Raw genomic sequence first — 25,217 nt, forward strand, 5'->3', positions numbered from 1 at the left:
CCACTGTCTTAGTTTAAGTTCAGGCCCTCATCTCACTTCTTCTATTTCAAATGCTTTCCAAATGCTCTCATTCATCACTTACTCCATCCTTAATACTGCCACCAGAATCAACTTTCTACAACATGAATCTGTCGAATGACTGCTTACTCCAAAACATACAGTGGCTCTCCAGGGACCCATAGTACTGATTCTTAGCTTTTCTACTTGAACCTATGTGAATGATAAAAGTGAAGACTCATACTAAAGCAGGCTGGGGGGGAGGGGTGGTGAGTGGGGAAAGGTGGGGAAACACTGCTAGAATGTTCAGTTACTATGTGTATTTTCTTAACACCCGCCTGCTGTCCAGGTGACTCAGAATCGTAGTACAGAACTATTCAAAATTACTGGTATTGAACTATTGAATAAATTACAGCATAGATGCAAGAACTTTCACAATCTAACCCCTACCTAACTTTCTCAGCATCACCATTAGCCCTTACCATGCATTACTTCACTGGTTTCAAAGTATGACTCAGGGACAGCCTACCCCTTGACCATTTCAGCAAGTCCACGAAGTTAAAACTCTTTTCCTAGTAAGACTAAGTTATGTTTCCTCACCTGCAAACACACAGAACCTTAACACAGTAATTTTTAAAAATTATGTTATGTTTCTTCACCTGCAAACACACAGACCTTAACACAGTAATTTTTAGGAGTGTACAGTGTACACTACAGTGTACACTTAGGAGTGTACAGTGGAATTTTCTAGAGTATATGACATGTCATGCTATGTGAAATGTAACACTGCAACCATATGAATGAAGCAGATATAAGAATCCAGTTCTCTTCTATTAAGCCAGACATTAAAGAAATTTGCAAAAATATAAAAATTCTTCTTCTCACCAATTACTTTTTGTTTTGAAAAACAATTATTATACAGTTACTACAGAATGGGTTTATTATCTTCAAGTGGATTATTTTTAAAAATATTTGTTTTTAATTTATAGTACAATAAATAAATAACCTTTTTGGAGCCCTCAACAATTTTTAAGAATGTAAAGGACTCCTCAGACCAAAAGGTGTTAACTGCTGCGTTATAGCTGATTACCTACCACTCCCCTAAACATGTTCAACTTTGTTGTTTTTAAAGATTTATTTGAGAGAGAGAGAGAATGTGTGTGTGTGTGTGCTCTCACACAAGTATGCACGTGGAGGGAGGGGCAGAGGGAAAGAATTTCCAGTGGACTCCATGCTGAGCCTAACACGGGCCTCATCCCTGGACCCATAAGATTATGACCTGAGCCAAAACCAAGAGTCCAACATTCAACCAACTGAGCCGCCAAGGCGCCCCAAACAAGTTCAACTTTAAAACCTCCGTCCCTCTGCATAGTGATGCACCCTCTACCACAACCCTAGTTCTAGCCAGGTCCCAATGAACCTCAGAGGTATCCTGGAGAAACAGAACAAAAAGAACAGTTTTGGGGGGTGCCTGTCTGGCTCAGTTAGAGGAAAATGTGACTCTTAGTATCCAGGACATGAGTTGGAGCCCCATGCTGGTTATAAACATTACTAAAATAAATAAACTTAAAAAAAAAAAAGAATAGAGGTTTTAAAGTCAAGCGGACGGTGCCTGGGTGGCTCAGTGGGTTAAAGCCTCTGCCTTCAGCTTGGGTCGTGATCTCGGGGATCGTGGGATCAAGCCCCATGTCGGGCTCTCTGCTTAGCGGGGAGCCTGCTTCCACCTCTCTCTCTGCCTACTTGTGATCTCTGTCTGTCAAATCAATCAATCAATCAATCTTTAAAGTCAAGCTGAATACTTCTCAGAGTGTGAATTTCTTCTCTACTAAAAATTATTTGTAAAGTCACTAACATTAGTGTAGTGAAAATTAAAACCATCTAACAATTATTTAATCATAACAAAGCAGACTGGTTGTTTTGAACAGTTCTGTCAGGATTACTATTTGTAGAACAGATGGTTCTATATAATAATCCCTTGAAATGGATAACTTCTATGGTAGTTCTTGGCTATCACTGATAGATAAATTAAGTTCAGATTATTTTAAAACATCAAAACATAGGATGCATCACTTGCTATTATACCTCAGTTAAGCCTTAGAAAAATGTCCTTACTCTCCTCCCAATATTTCACAAAAAAGTACTAGAATTCACATCTCTACTGCATCCTGTTTTTTAAATACTCCACTGAATTCACTCATTATATTTTTGCTTTCACCTTCAGAAAAGGAAAGAGAACTGGTTTTTAAGCTCAAACTGCTATATTTGCTTGTAGCTTAAGTGTCATCTTTTATGATTTTTTTTAAATACCCAAGCGTTAAATGTAAATTAGATAAATTTTAGTCTGATCAAAAGAAATCTACTTCTTGTTTCAATGCTTTTGACATTATAAGTCTTTATTTATTTACTTACTTATTTTTAAGTTAGCTCCATGCATAGCATGGAGCTGGGGGAATGGGGGCTACTGCACTCATGACCTTGACATCAAGACCTGAGTTGAGATCGAGTTGGCCACCTAACCAAATTAGCCAGCCAGGTGCCTCTTGACATTATAAAGCTTTAAAAAGCACAAGAGAACGGCTGAAAACAAAAGCCCAGATACCTCTTTCCTTCTATGTCCAATTATCTGTAACTGACTATATAAATCAGCTGTATAAGTCTCCAGAGATCTTAGTACAATAATGTGTTAGATGATGACCATAAATATGAGTCCCATACCTCAGCCCTGTGAAGTATGTTGCATTTTTATTCTTTAAAATGCGAGACAAATCATTCTTCCTATTTTCCTCTAAGTGGCCTGCTCAAGGTCAAACAGCTGGACAGTGAAAGAGATGAGATAAAATCCAGGTTTTCCAAACATGAATACATAGCACTCTACCATATACATTTGCTTGTCATGATCACTGTCTGCCATCTTGCAAAAAAGACTTAAAATCAAGATAGTTGAAACCGAGTTCTGGATCTGCCATAAATCAGATGTTTAACCTTCAATATGTAAGAATCATCTTGGTGCTGTAGTTTACACCATCTCAATATCTTAGTTTTCTCCTCTTTAGGGGTGGGCTGGGGAGTACACAACACACCAAGGCCCAGAACAGACAACTCGAAAAATAGCTAATGACAAGTAGAAAATTTTCTATCCTTACTAGTCATCAAAAAATTCAAATTAATAAAAGATACCATTTCCCAACCATCCAATTATCAAAGATCAAGATAATTAAATGAACACTCATGCATTACTGACAGTTGTATAAACTGATACAACTTCTTCAAAAAGTTATTTATAAACCTGTATTAAATGTTCATATTCTTTAACCTAGTACTTCCACTACTGGAAGATATCTTATGCAACAATCCAAAATAAGGAAATTTTCGATAAATGTTCAATAGAGAATTATAGTATGTAATAGAAAATAAATTGCCTAAACATTCAACCACAAGAAAATAGTTAAGCTGTAAAATAGTTGCCAAGTCGATTCACAGACCTGTACCCCTGGGGATAAAAATACATTATATATTTATTTAAATATTAATAAATAAATAAATTAATTAAAAAAAGTTGCCAAGTAAAATATTATACAGCCACTGAAATGATTTTTACAAATGAAAAACACTTATCAAAATGTTAAGTTGGAAAAAAAAACCCCAACAATATAAAATGAAATATATAGCATGGTCACACAGATGCATTAAAAACATTAACAGAGACCACCTTTGGGTGATGGGACTGGGAAGGCTGGATACAACAATGGGAAGAACACAGTCTGGATGTCCACCCCACTTTCTTAAGAGTAAGGCAATGGGAAGAACACAGTCTGGATGTCCACCCCACTTTCTTAAGAGTAAGGCATTATTAATTATCATTCTATAATCTCCAAATTTGAAATAATGAACACTAGTACTTCATAATTGAATAGGATTATAGTAGCTAGATTATTTCTAAGGCTCAGTTCTAAAATGCTAAAATTTAAAAATGCATTTTTGATCCATATAACAATTTAAATAACAGAACACTTAAAATTATTAGCTGATCTTCTACTCTCTTTCCATGGCAGAGGGAACATGGTTTCCCTCCAACCTTCTACTCAAGGGAAAAAGCAGCACCATCTATCAGTCTTAATTATAGCTATTGCTTATCAAGTCATGGAATAAAAAAAGCAAGCACTATAAAAGAATAGCCTTAGTCATCAAATCTCGAATGTGGAATCACCTAGCTATCCCTAAGTATTATGGAAGAAAAAAGTAACTCATTCAGTCCTTCAGAAATGAAATCTCCAATAGGAATCCCTGATTCCTCCCCAAAGCATGAACCCCAAGGCTACTTCCCCTGTACAGAAGTTCAGAGACTGGGCACCTGTCCTGATGGCCTTCATCACCAAACAATGCTCTTTCCTGACAGGATATGCCCAGGGATAACAAGATGACTAGCAAGCAAACTAGAAGTGACCAAGGACCACACCACCTCTTCTTCGAAAATAAGACTGTAAAAAACTAGTTTTAAGCTTTTAAACTATCCTAAGTAAATATTTTCTATTTGCTAAAAAGTAGCGAAAAGGGGACTCCATCCAATTACTGTTAAGTGACTATCCAAAAGATACCAACACAATAAAAATTCTCACTAGTAAGAAGAGAAAATGTCCTTTTTTCTTTACCTTCCATGGGTCAAAAATTAATTTTTCAAAAATACATAGACTAAATATCAACAGAAAAGGTTTAAAATACAGCATAGATTGTTTTATCTATATTTTTCCACTTTCAAAAGATTTGAAATCTTACTCCTATTCTCTATTATTGGTCTAGGAAGGCGGGAATCACAAAGCTCAACAAATACTATTATAATATTGTATAAGGTCAATGATCTATTTTATAAGTGGTTAATTTTAATGCTAAAACTTTACTAGATCCTACCTAGTCTCTTTAAAACGTGAGAAAGTATTTCAGTGCTAAAAGTCATTTCACCTGCACCTTGTAATTAAACTGTTCTTTGAAACAAAAACTAGCCAATGTTTGCTGCTCATTCATTTTTATAGACATTAACTGTGTATCCTTTTTACAATCAAGAATTTCGGAGTTAAGTGATTATTCTTGGAGGTGTATCTTGTCCAGGAGCAAAATTTACCCTAGCTTATTTCCCATTCCCAAAGGCCGCCAAGGCTAAGGAGCAACCACTTCCCAAAGTCCCACTTCCTTTTCCATTCCCCAGACCTCCAGAGTTTCCAACGCCCCAGTCTTGCGCAATATCCGTAGGAGCAGCAGCCGCAACCACCGCCTCCTAAGCCGAGAAACAACCCTAAAGGGAACATTGTCCAGCAGAAAAATAAAAGGTGGGGGGGCAATGTAGGAAGTCGACTTCTGGTCCCACGCCTTTGGATCTGACCCCCTCATAAGTGATGTATCTAGAGCAATTTCACGAACAAGACTGTTAACCTCCCCTCCAGCCTGCCTGCCCAAGCAGAGGGCGGAAAGGGGGGGGCGGGGGGGCTGAGAAGGTTATCTCCCAGTTCAGGGCTTCGGCCCGTTTCGTTGCCTCCGCCCCACCAGGACTATTGTTCCCAAGTTCCCCACCCCCACCCCGGATAGGAAGTGATAGTCACATCCCCTCCGCCTTCCACAATATCCCCTAGGGAGTCCGAAGTAGGCTTCCTTCAGGATAACCAACCCCTTCACACACACACTTAACCCTCTAACCTAAAGTCACCATGACTCCAACGCCATCTCAAACCTGAGTCTCAAGAGACAAGAGGTGGGACGAGGGTAAATGGAACCGGGCAAGCCACGGGATTCCCTACGGACAAACCTTTCCCAAGCCTTGGAGATAATAATTGAGAACCCCAAAACGGAAGAACTCCTACCCTGCCCACTTCTGAGACCAGCTTGAGCAAAGGGACCCCACGAGTTAATGCTAACCTCAACACCCCCGTCCCTCCATCAGCCGCGATCTGCTCTCCTCCATGGGTGGACACCTTGCCTCGACCCCACAAGGAGGGGCAGGCTGGATGAGGAGTGGGGGTGGAGAGACGAGTCCCCCAGCCCTGGGTCTGCACCTCAGTCTCCTCCGGCTCCCGGCCCGAGAAACAATAGGTGGTCGCGGGCGGCAGTGCACAGTGCGGGCTCGGCCGGGGCCGCTCCCTTCGCGCCCTGGCCGCCCGCGGACGGGGCCGCGAAAGCGTGAGGGGTGGAATAAAGGCCGAGGGACAGCGGCGGTCTCACCTCCCGCCGGCCTCCGAGACCACCCGGCCTTAGGAGTCGGTGCGCGCCCCCCTCCGCCCCTCTCCTCACAGCCGCACACAAAGCGCTGGCGGCCCGGGCCGGCCGGGCGAGGCGGTGGTGGGCTCCGGTGCCGGCGAGAGCAGGCGACAGCAAGGGGAACGACTCACCATGAAGTCCCGGGCGAAGTTGTCCTCCCCATTGTGGTCCGGACTCTTCATGGCCTGGACCCTTTGGATAAATTTCCTCAGGATCTCCACTTGCTCCATCCTCCCGCGTCCCCCCGGCTGCGGTGGCTGGCCCCCCCGCCGCCGCCCGCCCGCCCGGCGCAGAGCCCGCTCAGTCTTCCCCAGCTCGCTTCCCCAGCCCTTCCCCTCCCTCTCGACCCCCGCCAAGCCTCGCCGCTCCCTGCTCCTCCCCACCGCCTAAGGCGGCGGCAGCAGCGGCACCAGCCCGGCTCCCGACCACACAACTTCCCAGGAGCAGCCGCCGTTCTCCCACAGTACGAGGCGAGCCGCTGCGGCTAGCGCCAGCCCCAACCCCCAGCTTGCTCCATCCTCCTTCCCCGCCCTCCTCCTCTTTCGTTGGAGACGCCGCCACCGCCTCAGGAACAAGGCTCTCCGCTCGCCCCCCCCCCCCCCCCCGGCCCCCCCCCCCCCCCCCCCCCCACTAGCAGCCGCGGCTGCCTCTCCCCACGGGCGCGGCCCCGCCGCCACCGAGACGCGCGGCCCCGTGCTGTGGCTCCGCCCCAGGCGCTGGGACGCCCGATCCGCCCCCGTCCACCTCGCCTCTGGACCACTCCCCCAAGCCCGCCCCGCTGGTTCCAGCCCCTCTCAGAGTGGCTGGAAGACTCTTGGTTGTCGGCTGGGCAACTTGACTCTACTTCCGGGGCGTGGTCTCGGTCGAGCTGTATGTAAATTTGAGGAAGTCTGGAAGGAGGGAATTAGCCTCTGAGCTGGGTGAACCCTAGTCAGTCGCATAAGATTTTAGTTGGAACTTGCGGGCTCCTGGCCTACTAGTGGGAAAAGCATATTTTTAGAGTGCTTCCGCCCCGCCCACGGCTGTGGGCTGGGACTACAAGTCCCGGCCCGCGGGAATCCAGGAGTGGGGGCGGGAGAGGGCGGCGGTGGGATGGAGAGGCATGCTGGGAACTGTAGTGTCACCTCCGCGTTCACAGCCGGTATGTCTTCATCTTACTAGTGGTTTGGTGACTGTTGACGGCAGATACACCTTGCCACTTTAGGAATGGCTACGACCAAGAGAAATGAAACGTTTCTTGAGTGAAAGGACTTTGCAAATCCGTCGAAACCCTGACGAGTGAGCACCTGAGATTTGGAGTGCATCCTCATACCTACCACGCATGAGGCGAGGGCTCAGTGTTTGCTGAATGAAAGGGAATTTGTCCTGCGCTTAGATTCACAGCCCTTCAAAAGTGATTAGGAGACGTCTCTCCATAGAATGTATAAAACTTTATACATCTTTGCAAGTCTTGTAGTAATCAGAGAACATCTGTTTTAGTCTAATTCATTATTTTACAAAGAAAGCGATTTGTCTAGTCCCCTCAGCATATTCATAACGCCAAAACTAGAACTCAAATCTTGTTGGTTTCAGTACAACACTTATATTGCCTCTTACTAAGGAAGATAAACATGTGGTAATGTGGCAGAAGTGAAGGATTTGATCCGTGGAATTCTTTTAGTCCCTTATACCTGCAGAAAACATTTTTTACAGATAAGCTTAGGGAATTTGGTTAAATAGGAACCATAAGTGCTAGCCCCCTCTTCCCAAATGAATGTTTAGAACCACTATGAAATTTAATGATAAATTCCATGAAGAAAACAGGTAGACACAGTTTTTTTTCTCTTTGTTTCAGAGAACAATATTTCTCTTTAAAATAATAACTAATGTGTACCAATCCAGTCCCCCTCTCTGAAATATGCATTTCCAAGTGTGCCCTTCTAAATCGTACACATTTGTATATTGTACGTGCATATAAAAAGATACAGTTTTGTTCTGTATTTAAAAATTCACTTAGAAGAATAGTTCAGTTTCTAAAGTAAGCTTTATTTGAAGCCAGGGTCTGGAGTATTTTACTTTAATCAGATACTGAAACTCAGTTTTCACTGGATATAAGAAAAGATCAGGATCTGGGCTTGCTCACCTACTAAGACAGCTCACTATAGGTAGCCCTTTTCCCCTGGAACTGGGGAAGAAATTAGACTCTAAGTAACGAAATGGACAGATGATCAGGAGTGCCTGTACTTTTGATATATCAAAAGAATGAACAAACCAGAGGGTGATAAAGACTGTATGCTAGACAAGTTGTCTAACAGTCTGATGGAAAGTGTTACTTGTTTTGAGTTATTGAGTCTCATTCTAGCTAGTGTTTTTGGCGTATTTTTACTTTTCCTCTTACTGGCAATTTTCCCTCTGTTTCTTGTAAAACATGAGGGTTTTTGAGTTCTTAACAGCTACCTTTGGCATCTGATAAAGGTTAGGGAAAACAAATGTAAAGTATCCTTATGTATTACAACTCTTTTGCCAATGCTTTCCTCATTTTAGTATACTTAGGTAACATTTTGAGACAGACAATTTTTGAGCACCTCAGAATATGAGGGGTTGTGCTGTGTGTGTGAGAGAGATACAAAAATGTTTTAGGGATGGCTTCTTACAGTTTATAGCCTGGTTCAGGAGACAGGAAAACAATAAACTTAGTTATATCGTGAGTTACTAAATACCAAATGAGTGATACAGATGTTGAGTGGTTTAACAATTCTGAGAAGAGAGAATTGTGAACTAGTTAGCCCATGCTGTGGTCACAGGGGACCATGAAGGACATGTGAAATTGGGTTTAAACAGAAAGAACTCCCAGGTAAAAGAAGTGTTGAAACAAAAAACATGAAGACAGCAAAGCAGAAGTTTGAATCGGAACTTTTATATGCGTATGAGGATGCTAAAGTAGGTAGGGATTGGACTCTGGAGAGCATTAAATGCCTGGTTAGGGGTACCTGGGTGGCTCAGTTGTTAAGCGGCTGCTTTCCGCGTAGGTTGTGATCCCAGGAAGCCTGCTTCTCACTCTCCTACTACCCCTGCTTGTGTTCCCTTTCTCCCCGTGTCTTTCTCTATCAAATAAATAAATACAGTCTTTAAAAAATGAATGAATGAATGAATGAATGAATGCCTGGCTAATGATTTGGACTTCATATTGTCAGTGGAAGCCACCAAAGATTTTTGAAAATAGAAGGAAAAATTAGGAAAATAATAATCTGGCATTTTTTGGATAAATTGTGACTTAATAAGGGGAGAGAATGGAAAGAGGCATTAGGAGCCAATATATGAAGCAACAAAAGCTGTAACTAAGGTCATAGCACTGCAATTACAAAGACATAGATAGAGAAAGAACTCACAGAACTAGGTGACTGTCTGACTGACTTAGTGGACAAGAAAGAAGGTAGAATTAAAAGGGACTGAAATTACCAGATTGGAAGAGATCAGAAAGTGTGACAGAACACAGGGCTATGCTTGGTTTGGGCAAATGGGAACTTTCATGAACAAATGGTGAGAGAAATCTGCATGTCTTTGGAAGGAGTCTGGCCATAAATGTACAAAAATGGAAACATCATGTGTGTTTTGGCTGAAAATTTTATAGATATTATTTACAACTGTATATACAAACATATATGCTTATTGCAGCCTTATTTGTAATGGCAAGAGTAGGAACAACGTGCCTGCATATCAAAAGGCACTGGTTAAAAAACAAAATCACATATCTATAATTAAGGTCTTCTAAAAAAAGTTTTTATTATTTATTTATTTGACAGAGAGAGAGAGAGAAGGAGCACAAGCAGGGGGAGCCGCAGGCAGAGGGAGAGGGAGAAGCAGGCCCCCCCCACTGAGCAGGGCACCCTATACAGGGCTCAATCCCAGGACCCTGAGATCATTACTTGACCCAAAGGCAGCCACTTAACTGACTGAGCCACCCAGATGCCCCTAATTAAGTTTTTTGAAGCCATTCAAAATAAAAAATAAAAAAAAAAAAAAAAAAAAACCTCTCTATATTGATGTGGAATAGGTCCCAAGATCTACTTACTGAATGAAAAAAGCTAGGCATTGTGTTTATGGTATTCTTACTTTTATGTAAAATGGAATGTGGATAAAATGCTTGAACACAGAGTTTTTCTGAAGGATATTTCAAAAACTGTTAGCTGTATTTGCCTTTAGGAAGTCCTTGACAATCTTGGGTAGAAAGGAGACCATTTCCAATGTGTATACCCTTTTATGTTCTAAATACTTTTCCATGTATGCATTACTTTTCCAACAAAATTGAATCTGTTCAGATTTTTTAGACTTTCAATCTAGGTGTTAGGAAGAATGACAGTATCTTTAAAAACACCCAAATGAAGAAAATGGAAGCAGATCTTACTTAGATTTTTTTAAATGGCCCAGGCTAAGTTTCGGAATGCCGACCTTTTTACACACAGTTCTCAAGAAATTACCACCTCATTCTCAGCCACAGCTGCACTTGACCCACATTAACCAATCCATGTAAACTGGCCAGCAGCAACCTGTGACCTGGTGTACGAACACCACCGTGGCCAATTAGTTCTCACTGTTCAGAATCTAAACTTAGAAACCTAGGGAGAATAAGTCATTAAACAGCAAGGGCAGAAGCTGAATGACATGGGATGCAATTAGGTAGGGCAGGCCTTGTAAGAATAGAAATTATACAGAATCTGGTTAGTCACAAAAGGAACATTAAGCAAGCATGTAGAGATAGGTAGAGATGTCACGATATGACCCTTGTGGCCATGAGAGAGATGCGGCGATTCTCTGGGACAACTTGACTCACGAGGACTTTTCAATACAGGTTTGGTTGGCATTTATTCCATAAGTAAATTCTGCTTTTCCTGAAACAGAATAGGGCAAGAATAATGAGCCTGGGCCCTGAAGTGAGAGAGAGGAAGTTTCAAACGTCCACTCCATTTCTTGCCCGGTGTGTCACTTCAGCTCAAGCCTTGGTTTCGTCTTCCAGGAAAGTGTGTTGCAGAATTAGTATAGCAGACATCGCCCTTGCTCCCAGAAAACACAAAATAAGAACCAGTTAAACAAACAAGCAATGAATGCTTTCTGGACCTTTTACTTTTTTTACTTCCTGTCTCTTCTTCTTTAGGCTCTTGCCCTACTCACTAGCCACCTTCACTCTGGGTAACGATCTGAGTGATGAAAAGAAAGCCAAAATACCAGTTTCAAAATTTATCTTCTTAGTACGTTTGTGAGGGTTGGAGTGAGAGTTTGAAACCAATAATTCAGAACGGGTTTCAGAATTATCTACCTGTTTAATATTCACGGTATCCCTTTCCCCTCTTACTCAGGTAAAAGTAATGCTTTATGTCTGTGTAGAAATTCTAACTTTTAAAGTATTTTTACAACTATTTTCTCATGAAAACTACCTTTGTTATGACTTGTGTGGCATTACAGCTCTTTGTGAGTTCTGTTTTGTTCTTTTTAACAACTCGGGGAGGTAATTTGGCATCATTGTCCTCATTAATAGATGAAAAACTAAATAAAACACGGGAGTGAACATGACTAGCTCAGTTGAAAAAAAAAAAAAAAAGTCAGACACATATCCAGAACCCACAGGTCCTGAGTTTCCAGCTTATTGCATAAACCACTGAGTCACAATGCTTCAATACCTGGTGTCATTTAAGTGAAACTACAGATGAGGATTCACATCATTCCTGAGAGTCTCCCAAAGTAGCACTTCTAATATTAAGTTGTCATTAGAAACATCCCTCAGTCGTCTGTACTAAAGGACTCCTAACTAGGAAGTTATGGGAGAGTAAATAAGAAAGAAGGGAGGGAAATTCTTCTCTAATTTATTCTTGGTATCCCTTACTCCCTCATTCCTAGACCTGTTCACAGCAAAAAAGCTGTTGACCATTTTTAGTCTGTGAGTTTATTTTTGAGGTATGTAGTCCCATAGATAGGGAACCAGGGAAAGTAAGAGTATAACTTTTTAGTCTAGTGTGGCATAACAGTTTTAGGAGACATAAAAATGGAAAGAAGTTTGGAAAGGATGATATTTCTTTAATATTTAATATGTATTCCTAAAACTAATATTTCAGAGCTTTTTGACATAACCCTCCCCATTTATTCTCATAACTCTGTCCTAAAGTAGGTAAGTCAAGTATGATTATCTCCTTCTTTCTTTATGCATTAGAATGCTACTGGGAATAATAATGCCAAGCTTAAAAGGATTAAATGATCTGCCCAAGGTCATATAGATGGCAGAACTGGAACCAAAATCCAAGTGACTCTCTACTCAATGAAAATTTTCCAGTGTTATATAACAAAGGTCAAATAATGTCATAATAAATACTAATTACAGGTGAATGCAGTAATTAAATCTACCCTCTTAACTTTTTTATCTCATATTTCTTACATGGTTTCATTTAACATCCAAAGAAAAATCAAAATTTTATAAAAAATTTCAAAGTCAAGAAGTATCTTAGCATCTAATTAGTGATCCTTCAACGTGATGACATTTACTTTCTATATTCAGGAATGGATCATTAACAAGGGCTGTGAAATATGATTGTACAATATAAAGTCCATCCAGTGTATGGATTGGACTAAGACCCAATTACCAACAGAAAGCCCCAAAACAAAACAAGCAAAAATCCCTTTCGTTCAGTGATTGCTAATATTTTAAATTAAAGATAAATTGTAGACAGAGACAAATACTGAATGGTCTCACTTATATGTAGACTTTAAAAAAGAAAAAAAGAAACCAAGCCCGTACAAAAAGGGATCAGAGTTTTGGTTACTAGAGGCAGATGGTGGGGGAGAGAGGGATTTGGATGAGGATGATCAAAGAGTACAAACTTCCACTTAATAAGATTAAATAAGTACTAGGGATGTGATATGCAACATGATAATTATAGTTAAACTGCTGTATAATATATAGGAAAGTTAAGAGTGTAAATCCTGGGAGTTCATTTCCCAAGGAGAAAGCTTTTATTTTTCTTATCTTACATGAAGTAATGGAGGTTAGTCGAACTGATTGTGGTAATCATTTCACAATATATATAAATCAGCTCATCATGATGTATGCATTAAACTTATATAGTGATGTATGCCAATTATTTCTCAGTAAAATTAGAAAAAACATAAATTGTGATTCCACTTATGTAAGGTAATTGAAACATTCAAATTCATAGAAATATTAAGTGGATTGGTGATTACTAGGGACTGAAGGAAGGGGTAATAGGGCAGCTGTAGTTTTTTTTGGTTTTTTAATTCCACTATAGTTAACGTACAATGTTATATTAGTTTCACATGTACACTATAGTGATGCAACAATTCTGTACATTATTCAGGGCTTATCATGAAAAGTGTATTCTTAATCCCCTTCACCTATTTCCCGTATTGCCCTACCCACCTCCTCTCTCGTAACCATCGCTTTGTTCTCTATAGTTAAGAGTCTGTTTTTTGGTTTCCCCAGGTTTTTTTTTTTTTTTTAAGATTCTATTTCTTTATTTGACACAGAGATCACAAGTAGGCAGCGAGGCAGGCAGAAAGAGAGGGGGAAGTAGGCTACCTGCTGAGCAGAGAGCCTGATGTGGGGCACAATCCCAGGACCCTGGGATCATGACCTGAGCCTAAGACAGACTCTTAACTGACTGAACCACTCAGGTGTCCCTATTTTTAGTTTTTTGAGAAACCTCCATACTGTTTTTTTTAGAGTTGCCTCAGTTTGCATTCCCAGCAACAGTGCACAAGGGCTCTTTGCTCTCCACATCCTTACCCACATTTGTTTCTTGTGTATTTGATTTTAGCCATCCTGACTGGTGTGAGGTGATATCTCATTGTGGGTTGGATTTGTATTTCCCTGATCATGAGTGATGTTGAGCATTGTTTCGTGTGTCTGTTGGCCATCTGTATGTCTTCTTTGGAGAAATGTCTGTTCAAATCTTCTAACCATTTTTTAATTGGATTATTTGTTTTTTGGGGTGTTGAGTTGTATCATTTCTTTATATGTTTTGGATACTAGCTCTTAACTGGATATGTTCTGTGCAAATTTTTCCTCCATTCAGTAGGTTGTCTTTTAGTTTTGTTCATTATTTCCTTTGCTGTGAAGACACTTTTTATTTTGATGTAGTCCCAAAAGTTTATTTTTGTTTTTGTTTCCCTTGCTGCAGGAGCCATATCTAGAAAGATGTTGCTATTGCTGATGTGAGAGAAGTTACTGTCCATGCTCTTTTCTAAAAGTTTTATGGTTTCACATCCCACATTTAGGGTCCTTGATCCATTTTGAGTTTATTTTTGTGTATGGTGTAGGAAAGTGGTCCAGTTTCATCCTTAAGCATATAGCTGTCCCTTTTTCCCAGCACCATTTGTTGAAGAGACTGTCTTTTTCCAGTTGCATATCCTTACCTCCTTGGTAAAGGTTAATTGACCATATCATCATGGGTTTGTTTCTGGATTTTTCTATCCTGTTCTATTGATCCATGTGTCTTTTTGTGCCAGTACCATACGTTTTGATTACTACAGCTGTAATATAACTTGAGATCTGGAATCATGATGCCTCCAGCTTTTCTTTTCTTTTTCAAGATTGCTTCTGTTATTCAGGGTCTTTTGTGGTTCCATACAGATTTTAGGGTTATTTGTTCTAGTTATGGAAAAAAAAATCCTATTGGTTTTCTTTTTAAGATTTTATTTATTTATTTACTTGAGAAAGGGGGATAGAGAGAAGGAGGGAGAGAGAGAGAGTGCTCGAGTTGGGCAGGGGCAGAGGGAGAAGAAGAGAATTTTGAGCAAACTCTGCACTGAGCCTGGAGCCTGACACAGGGCTCAATCCCATGATGCTGAGATCATGACCTGAGCCAAAATCCAGAGTTGGACACCTAACAATTGAGCGCCCAGGTGCCCTGCTGTTGGTTTTTTTATAGGAATTGCACAATTTTTGATAGTACTTTGGAGTGTAGACATTTTAGCAATATTTATTGTTCTAATCCCTTAGCATGGAATATCTTTCCATTTCTTTGTGTCATCTTCAATTTCTTTTATCATTGTTTTATAGTTTTCAGAGTACAGGTCTTTCTTTGGTTAGGTTTATTCCTAGGTATCTTATTATTTTTGGTGCAATTGTAAATTGTGATCCCAACTGTAAATGAGATTGTTTTCTTAATTTCTCTCTGTGCTGCTTCATTATTGCTGTATAGAAATACAACAGATTTCTATACATTGAATTTGTATCCTGCAAAATGATTTCCATGTTTTTTGGTGTAGTCTATTGGGCTTTCTATGTAGAGTATCATGTCATCTGCAAATAGTGAAAATTTTACTTCTTCCTTACCAGTTTGGATGCTTTTTATTTCTTTTTCTTGTCTGATTGCTGTGGCTAGGAATTCCAGTACTATGTTAGTAAAAGTGGTGAGAGTGCACATCCTTGTCTCGTTCCTGACCTTAGGGGAAAGGCTTTCAGCTTTTCGCCATTGAAGGTGATGTTACCTGTGGGTTTTTCATATATGGCCTTTATCATGTTAAGGTATATTCCCTCTAAACCTACTTTGTTGAGAATTTTTATCATGAATGGATGTTGTACTTTGTCCAGTGCTTTTTCTGCATCTGTTGAAATGATCATATGGTTCTTATCCTTTCTCTCATTGATGTCATGTACCACATTGATTTATTTGTGAATATTGAGTCATTTTTGCAACCCAGGAATAAATCCCACTTTATTGTGACAAATCCCACTTGAATTTTTTAAAGAAGTTTATTTTTTTTTAGTTTTATTTTTCTTAAGTACGTTCCACGCCCGTGTTGGAGCCCAATGTAGTAAGGCTTAAACTCAAAACCCTGAGGTTAAGACCTGAGCTGAGATGAGTAGTTGGATGCTCAACTGGCTAAGCCACCCAGGTGCCCCTACTTATTTATTAAGTAATCTCTACACCCAACGTGGGGCTCAAACCCAGACCCCAAGATCAAGAATTGCATACTTCTCCGACTAAGCCAGCAAAGTACTCCGTGAATAATTATTTTAAAGTATTGTTGGATTGGATTTTCTAGTATTTTGTTAAGGATTTTTGTATCTGGGGTGCCTGGGTGGCTCAGTGGGCTAAAGCCTCTGCCTTCAGCTCAGGTCATGGTCTCAGGGTCCTGGGATCGAGCCCCACATTGGGCTTTCTGCTAGGCAGGGAGCCTGCTTCCTCCTCTCTCTCTCTCTGCCTGCCTCTCTGCCTACTTGTGATCTCTGTCTGTAAAATAAATAAATAAAATCTTAAAAAAAAAAGGATTTTTGCATCTACATTCATTAGAGATATTGGCCTGTATTTCTCTCTCTTTCTCTCTCTCCCTCTCTCTCCCTCTCTCTTTGTAGCGTCTATCTGGTTTTGGTATCAGCGTAATGCTGGTCTCATAGAATGAATTTGGAAGTTTTCCTTCCTTTTCTATTTTTTTTGGAATAGCTTCAGAAGAATAGGCATTAACTCTTCCTTACAGGCAGTTCTCTTACTCATTCTTGGTACTCCCGTGGTTCCACAAGCCCTTCACCCTGCTTCCTCGTTCCTAGAGAAAAATAGGAGTTGCCAAGTTTGAATCTACTCACTCTCTCTGCTCTCCAAGTAAAATTTAGAGATCATAAATTTACTCTGTACTTACTTGTTTCTCTCCATTATTACAGTTCTTGGTCCTTTCCATGGCTAATCTCTTTCCCTGTCAAACCTTCTCTGCCCTCTTTTATCTCTTTCTAGTTCTGCTGTACAAAGTTCTCCTCTCCTTTATCTGTGTCCAGCCTTTTCTTCTCTACAGACTCCCTTTATTCTACGAAATGCTCAAGACTCCCATGAGCCCTGGCCCATCTATCGTGATCTGTTAACTGGCACGCTTCTCCTAAATGGACTTCCTACTTGCCAGATGAATGATCTCTTAATTTATACCCTGCTCAACTCATGTGGAGCATCTGACCCTTATCAACAAATATCCTTCCTTCCTTTCTTGAATTTCTCCCCTTACTTAGTTTTATTTTTAGTGTGAGGTGACTTTATTTTAGTGTGAGGTTCATTTTAAAGTGAACAAGTCAATGGCATTTAGTACATAAGTTTAGTAACTACCACCTCTATTTTTCTAAACTACTTTCATGACCTAAAAGGAAACCCTATATCCATTAAGCAATTACTTCCTACCTCTCCATTTCCCCACAACTCCTGACAGCCACCAGTCTGTGCTTTTTCTCTGTGGATTTACTTATTCTGGATATTTCATATAAGTGGAATCCTACAGTAGTGACCCCTTGTACCTGGTTTCTTTCATTTAATGGAGTTTTAAAGTTTTTTTTAAAATCTCAAATTCTAATATCTTACCATATTTGCTTCAGATTTTATTTAGATAACAAAACATTACTGATAGAATTGAGATGCCTTTGTAGTCCTTCCCTTTCCTCCCTCCCCAGAAATAACTATTATCTTGGATTTAGAATTTTTATTGCTGCAATGTCCAGTGTTATATTGAGTGGTGTCTTGCCTTGTTTAAAAAAAAAAAAAGACTGTGGTTAAAAAAAAAAAAATTTGACATAAAATTTACTATCTAAGGTCCCTGAGTGGCTCATTCAGTTGGGTATCTGACTTCAGCTCAGGTCGTGATCTCAGGGTCCTTAGATGAGGCCACAAGTTAAGCTCGGTCTCAGCAGGTAATCTGCTTCTCCTTCTGCCTCTCCCCCTACTTCTGTACGCATACACGCTCTCTCTCTCAAATAAATCATCTTTTTAAAAAATTTACTATCTTAACTCTTTAAAAATGTGCAGTTCAGTGGTGTTGAGTATATTCACCTTTTTGTGAAACAGATCTCCAGAACCTTTTCATCTTTCAAAACTGTATTAATAACAACAGTCGTATTTGCCTTCTTCATGGCCCCAGATAGTCACCATTCTACTTTCTGTGTGTATGCATTTGCTTACTTTAGATACCTCAAATAAGTGGAATCCTACCGTATTTGTCTTTTTTCTGACTGACTTATTTCCCTTAGCATAATATCCTCGAGGTTTAGCCATGTTGTAGCATGTGAGAGATTTTCTTTCCTGTTTAAGGCTGAATAATATTCCATTTCATGTATAAACCACATTTTGTTTATCTGTTCATTGATGGACATTGTTTCTATCTTTCGGCTTTGTGAATAGTGCTACTGTGAACATACATGTACATGTATTTCGAGCACTATCACTAGGTTGTATGGTAATTCTGTGTTTAACTTTGTAAGGAAGCACCACACTGTTTTGCCCAGTGGTTGCACCATTTTACATTCTTACTAGCAATGCACAGTGTCCTAATTTCTCCATATCCTTGCCAACACTTGTTATTTTCCTTTAAAAAAATTTTTTTTTTTTAATCTTTAGCCATCCTTGTGGGTTTGAATTGCATTTTGGTTTTGAATTCATTTTCCCAATGATTACGATGTTGAGCATTGTTCTGTATGCTTGTTGGCCATTTCTGTATCTTTATTGGAGTATTGTCTATTCAAGTTCTTTGCCAATTTTTTAGCTAGATTCTTTGTCTTTTTATTGTTGAGCTGTAAGAGTTCTTTATATATTTGGGATAACTAAACCCTTACCAGTTATATGATTTGTAGATATTTTTTCCCATTCTATAGGCTGTCTCCTTTTGGGTTTTCTCTGCTCTTTTTCTCCTATCACTCTTTCAGCCATTAACTTTATTCAGTAGGATAATTTCTGATCTCTCAGTATATTGTTAGTCACTGTTTTAGGTACTGGCAGTAAAAATACAAATATTATTTACTATCTGACACCTTTTTATTTCTTTTGTTGTCTTCTGTATGCCTGAATATGATCATTTTCCAGAGTTAGGTTGCCTTCTCTATGGAGCCTTCCCACCTTCTTTTTGTTTGAGAAAAAGCCCATTTAATCTTCAGGGCCCAGTCTGAACATTAGTCCTCTGGGAAGATTCTGGGATTTCACCAATCAGTCACTCTTCCTTTGCTTGTATAGCACTTTATACATTTAGCACAATACCATAAACCTTACATTGCTTTATAATTGTTTGTTTATATGTCTAGGATATGAGCTCCTTAATGTGTGTTATCTTCATAGCTAATAAAACTTTCCCAAGTGCTGAGTAAAAGTTTGGCCCAAGTATTGAATGAATTATCAGGCCCTGGATTTTTAAAACTTATTATTATGAAAAATTGTAAATTTATACAGAAGTAAAGAGAATAGTGAAGTGAATCACCATTCTTCATTAATCAGCTTTGACAATTATCAACATAGGGCTAGTCTTCTTTCATCTAAATCCCTTCAATTCTCTCTCCCCACAGGATTATTTTGAAGTAAACCTAAGAAATTATTTCATTCATAAGTACTTTCCTGACATTTTCATAGGAAAAATTTGGACATTAAATATAAAACTTTACTGTACCTGGGGTCAGCCAAACTGAAACTTTAAGTAATTGTTCTTCAGTTTTAAGAGAACAAGACAAATTATAAGAGATGATCTGCGATCTCGGAGCTTAAAATACTCAACTTTGTAGGTTCTAGTCTTTAAACAATTGCAGCACAATCTACTAAATTACTACACTTAGAAAACCTCAGACAGTAAACTGATATTCATTACATTGAACTTAAAGTATCAAAGAAATACCCCCCAAAAAATGTTTTACTTAAGAAAGTAATATTCTTTTTGGAACACCTGGGTGGCTCAGTTGGTTAAGCGTCTGCCTTTGACTCAGGTCATGATCCCAGGGTCCTGGAATCCAGCCCTGCATTGGGCTTCTGGCTCAGTGGGGAGCCTGCTTCTCCTTCTGCCTGCCACTCCCCCTGCTTGTGTACGCGAGCTCTCTTTCTCTCTGACAAATACATAGAATCTTTTATAAAAATTATACTCTTTTTTGTGGCAGAGTTTTTTTTAAAAAACATTTTTGTTGACTCTCATTTTACCAGAGAATAATGCTTCAATTTATTTATTTGGCTCCATGCCCAGTGGGGAGCCCAGCGAGGGGCTTGGACTCACAACCCTGAGGTAAAGACTTGAGCTGAGATTAAGAGTTGTCAGTGGCCTAACCAACTGAGCCATCCAGGTGCCCCACTTCATTATATTTAGATATAAAATGGCATAGCTAGAACACCAAGATATTTTTTTAATTGCATCACATGGTGAAGTAGTTTTATAGGAGTATTGTTAAGAATATTGAAAATTACTACTCTTTACTTCGTTTAATCTAGTAAACATTTTTTGAGTTCTGTTTCCCATCTGCCATTTTGGTGCTCTGTTTGAAACTTATGACTGTCTTTTATGATACATCTTATATTTCCACTTTGCTTCTACCTTTGGCCAAGCCACTCTCTTCTCTCACCTGCCTTTTATGATCTTTGCCTGCCTCTGCCCAAAAGGTTAGAACAGTCCTTTTCAGACATTTCAGGTTACATCCCTCCTCTGCTCAAAACTTCTAGTGGCTTCCTATTCCACTAAGAGACAGCAGGTAATATTCTCAATGGGACTGGTATTGTCCATTATGGTGTATTTTGGACATCTTTGACAAACATTTCTGGACATAGCATGATTGACTAGCATTTACTGTATGGGCAGCCAGGCTGCTGGCCCATCCTGAAGATTCTCTCACTTGAAAGAATTCTCTCTCGTCCTGCATGACATTTTTAAAAATCAATTTTTGAGATACAGTTTATAAGTATAATTTTTGAGGGTTAGTGCTGTAAAATAAAATATGCCATTTTAAGTGTACACTTTGATGCATTTTGAAAAATGTACACATCTAGGTAACCACCACAGTAATCAAGATAAAAAACATTCCCCTCAGCACAAAAAGTTCCCTCGTGTGTCTTCTGCATAACTTTTGGGTATCCTTTGGACATTTCTGGAGGTGGAGAACCTGTATATAATGATCTGGGCCTGGAACCTAACTACATTTATGTATAAATACAAAATATGTTTTGCATGGTTTTAGTGTACACTTGCTTTTGCAAAAATGCAGCTATCATGTAAATTGAGGGGAGATGATACGCCATTCAGAATTTCACCAGAGGTTTGCCATTTTGGAAAATCATGTCAGAGACTGCGTCAGCATCACCGTTTGTGGCATTTGAGTTTCCAAGAATACATTCCTCTCTCAGTCTGTACTTGTAGCTGTCACATTTATAGTGATTCTACATAAGGTGACATACTTCATTATGTTGTTTGTAGAGTTCATGTCTGAACATTGACATATTGTGATACAAATTATTTTATTATGAATTAGTTTCATATATTTCTCATTTATGTTATATGTTCTTTTATTTATTTCTCATTTCTATTGGTTCTTTTGAAGTTCAGTGTTTAGGTAGGTTGTATTATCTGTGAGGTCAATTTCAGGATAGTAAAGGAGGAATACAAAATATTTGTTCTAGAAAGAGAATACTGGGCCTGTAAGATTAGAGAAGCACTGCCCTTTGTATTCTCCTGTCCCTTCCCTCCCCTAGATTACCTCTGATCAAATCTCTCGACTGTTTTCTGCGCTCTCTTGTTGTAATCACGTTGGCCACTGGCTTCCCTGCTGTTCCATGACAGCTCCAGGCTTATAGCCACTCTGGACCTCTGTCTGCATTTGCTGCTTATTTCCTCTGCTGGAATTCTCTTCTGTGGCTATCCACATGACTCATTCCCTCTTCCTTACCTTTAGCTCTCTGCTTAAATGCCACCTTTTCAGTGAGGCTTTCCCTGACCACTCTATTTAAAATCGTACCTCTACCCTCCCGCACTCCTCATGTTTTTTTCCTGCCTTATTTCTCTTGTAGAACTTAGTAGTCTCTGGGCAGACTTTATATTTTACTTGTTTACTTGTTTATTTTTTTGTCTGCCTCCCTCACAACCACACTAAAATGTAAACTTCATTAGGACAACTGCAAAATGTGGGTTGGTGCCAGTGAAAAAAATTATTCAGTTCCCCAGCAAAGTGGCATTTGTTTTGACATGTTACATAATCAGCCCTAGGCTCCCTTCTTATCTTGTAGCCTGGTATATTGTACTGGCTTCCCCCATCCCTTAGTCCCATTTTACAAAGACAGCAGTATTCCTGGAGTTTAGAGTGGTATCCAGCACATACTAGGTGCTCAATAAATTTTTCCTGAATGAATGTCTTTAGAACTCCAAGAGAAATGTTTTTGTGTGATTTTATCTGAAAGTTCGAAGACTGCAAATATTTTTGCTTTTATGTTAATATACTTTTCTAGAGAGAAATACAAAGTTTATTACCTGGAGAAGTGCCATTTATGCTCCCTTATGCTGTAAAAGTTGGTTGATGCATAATTGGTTCTTTAAAGGTCCTATTGTATTCTTTTCCTCATTAAGAGGATTGACAGCTCTAACCTAGTGTTATTTATAAGCTATACCCATAGGCACATCGAAGTGTGTCCTACATATGGTATAATTAACCTGAGTCATAAATTGTTTATCAATCATTTGCCCCTAGGTGTCAGAGGCAATATATGGTGTCTTAAGAATAAAACTGGGGAAACATTGTTAATACAAACACACCTCATTGATTTGAGCCCCTGCCATTTCAGAAATCGAGTTAATTTGCTTGACCTGAGCTAACATTTTTAACCCTTGCCTGACTCATGAACAAAAGCAAATCAGTGGTGTGAAGAGAATTACAGGAAAATGATCATCCTATTTAAGGAGAAAAACCAATTTGTAAGTAATCATTTGAAGTAATCATTAATTTATTCATTCAGCCAGTATTTATTAAGTGGTCACACATTACAATTACGGCACTAAGCACGAGTCTGGAAATATAAGGACCAATTAGGTAGAGGCTCAGCCTTTAAGGAACAACATTATATAGATGGGAATACAAGCAAGTAAACAAAGAGGAACAATAAAATGCCACAACTGCTGAGATAGCAGTCTTACAGAGGACAGAAAGGGGTAGAGTTCACATCTAACTGCAGGCCTGGGAATGAGGCAGAAAAGTCTTCAAAAGGAAAACAACACTTGAACTGACTCTCTGGAGTTAAGAATGTGGTTGGATGGGCTGAATGGATGAGATGAAGACATTCTAGGCAGAAAGAGCAGCATGATCTAGAGGTTTGCAGCAATCTACCTGGTTAGCAGAATTGTTGGGCAGATTGAGAGCATGCTACTACCACTGATGGCGTCAAGTGAGATCAGGCTGGAGTGGTGGTTGGGGGTCAGGGCATGGATGGTCTGGTTCCATGGACTAAAAGAATTTGAACTTTACCTCGTGGGCAGTGGAGAACCAGTAAAGTCGTTTCGGCAGGATAATAATATCAGCTTACTTTGCTGATGGGTCAGCAATGGATTAGACAGGAGGAGCTAGGGGAGGCTAAACTGTTAAAGACAGTCCAGATGAGCAATGATTGAGATACCAAAGTACTAATATAGCAATCAAGAGGAAGGGGAGGGAGACAGATTGGAGAAATGCTAGAATCTATAGGACTTGCTGATTGATTGCAGTAAAGGGATGGCAAGAGGAAGGATTTAGGACAAGAGTTACAATCTCAGATGCCTGGAGAGCCAGACAGATGACACAGATGAAGAAAAGGAGCCTCAGCTTCCACGGTGGCCGTTACAACTACTGTATGACCTAAGAGCTTATCTGAGTCTACATGGACATCTGTTACTCAGCCGTAGCTGATTGTTCCATGCAGATAGGACCCGATGTTGCCTCATCTTCTGATTTCTGAAGAGAGGTTAAATCTGTCTTTCTATGGGAAATGTCCCAAATCTGAAATGTTGGCACAAAGTTTTCTAAAGTTCTCTCTGAACCAGACAAAAACAACTTCAACGAGTAAGCAGGGAGGTTGCAGCCTGTCTTCTAGGATGACTCCTATTTTCTAGTTTGAATGAGTAGGAAAGTATGGCGCCATTCAATAAGATAGGAAAGGGAGGAGGAGAAGCAGGTTGGGAGGTGACGTGGGGAAAGCTGATATGACGTTCTGAACATGTTGAGTGTGAGATACCTTTGTTGAATGCAGGTCAGAAACACAAAGAAAAGCCTGAACTGGAAAATAAAGACCTGGGAATTGTCAGTAAGTAGATGGTAGATGAAACTACTGAGGTAAAAGGGTCTGCTTATGGAAAGCAATGTATGAGTTGAAACGAGAGCCAGGAACAGAATCTTAGAGAACACTATCATTTAAGAGGCAGGCAGAGAAAGAGCGGCTAGCAAAAGACAAAAAGAAATTGTCACAAAAGTAGGAGAACTAGAGATCAATTATGTCCTTCAAGTCCAGAGAAATGAATATATTTTAAAAGTGTCAGATTTCTTAAAGAAGTCAAATAAGGTAGACTAAAAGAAGAGAAAGTGTGGAGGGGTATGTGTGTGAGAGAGATTACAGTTGATGGGTCAGGCTTCAATTTTGACCACTTGCTGAGGATGATAGGCAAACAGGCAGAGTTGCACTGTTTCTGAGAATACAGTGCCAACTGAGATTCCATTGGTCCTATTTTGTTTTCAGTGAACTTTAGCCTTTGCTCCTCTCTCCAATAGAATGCTGAGAAGTTATTCTCATGTTTCTAAAGGAAACTGTCATAGGCAGTTAACAGGAAAACTTACCCAGCTTTCTATAAGGTGAACTCCTGATAGAATCATAGATGTCTGAAATAGCAATAAGGCCTGGGATTGGCAGAAGCCATTGGGTCTTGACCCTAGTTACATATTAGAATCATCTGAGGGTCTTTTAAAACTACTGTTGCCCCAACTCTGCTCCAGATCAATTAATTCAGTTGCTCTGTGGGTCGGTATTTTCTTAAAACTTCCCAGTTGACGAGTACCTGATGGCTTAGTCGGTTAAGCATCTGACTTGGGCTCAGGTCATGATCTTGGGGTCTAGCCCCGTGTCAGGTTCTGCACTCAGTGGGGAGTCTGCTTATCCCTCTCCCTTTACCCACCCCCACCCCCGCCAGCTCGTGCTCTGTCTCTCAAATAAATAAACAAAATCTTAAAAAAAAAAAAATTCCCAGTTGATTCTATAGTTGATTCCCAAGTTGAG

General features: G+C 39.8%; 1 protein-coding gene and 1 long non-coding RNA gene across 4 annotated transcripts in view; one reads left to right on the forward strand and one right to left on the reverse strand.

Annotated features, from left to right (window-relative positions):
• Positions 1 to 6,833, reverse strand: part of PTPN12 (protein tyrosine phosphatase non-receptor type 12) — a 90,296-nt gene extending 83,463 nt beyond the window's left edge. Inside the window, exon 1 of one of the 3 annotated variants that reach the window (XM_032873278.1) lies at positions 6,372 to 6,833. In XM_032873278.1, coding sequence (XP_032729169.1) covers positions 6,372 to 6,470 — 99 coding nt within the window. In that variant the 5' untranslated portion in view covers positions 6,471 to 6,833. The remainder of the gene's footprint in view (positions 1 to 6,371) is intronic. The other 2 variants (XM_032873277.1, XM_032873279.1) reach the window with 2 other exon arrangements.
• A 299-nt stretch (positions 6,834 to 7,132) lies between these two features.
• Positions 7,133 to 25,217, forward strand: part of LOC116876889 — a 60,136-nt gene continuing 42,051 nt past the window's right edge. Inside the window, exon 1 of the long non-coding RNA XR_004384484.1 lies at positions 7,133 to 7,381. This is a non-coding gene — a long non-coding RNA (uncharacterized LOC116876889). The remainder of the gene's footprint in view (positions 7,382 to 25,217) is intronic.

This window comes from Lontra canadensis, unplaced genomic scaffold (genome assembly GCF_010015895.1).
Source record: "Lontra canadensis isolate GAN:19392208 unplaced genomic scaffold, GSC_riverotter_1.0 scaffold48, whole genome shotgun sequence".
Taxonomy (NCBI): Eukaryota; Metazoa; Chordata; class Mammalia; order Carnivora; family Mustelidae; genus Lontra; species Lontra canadensis.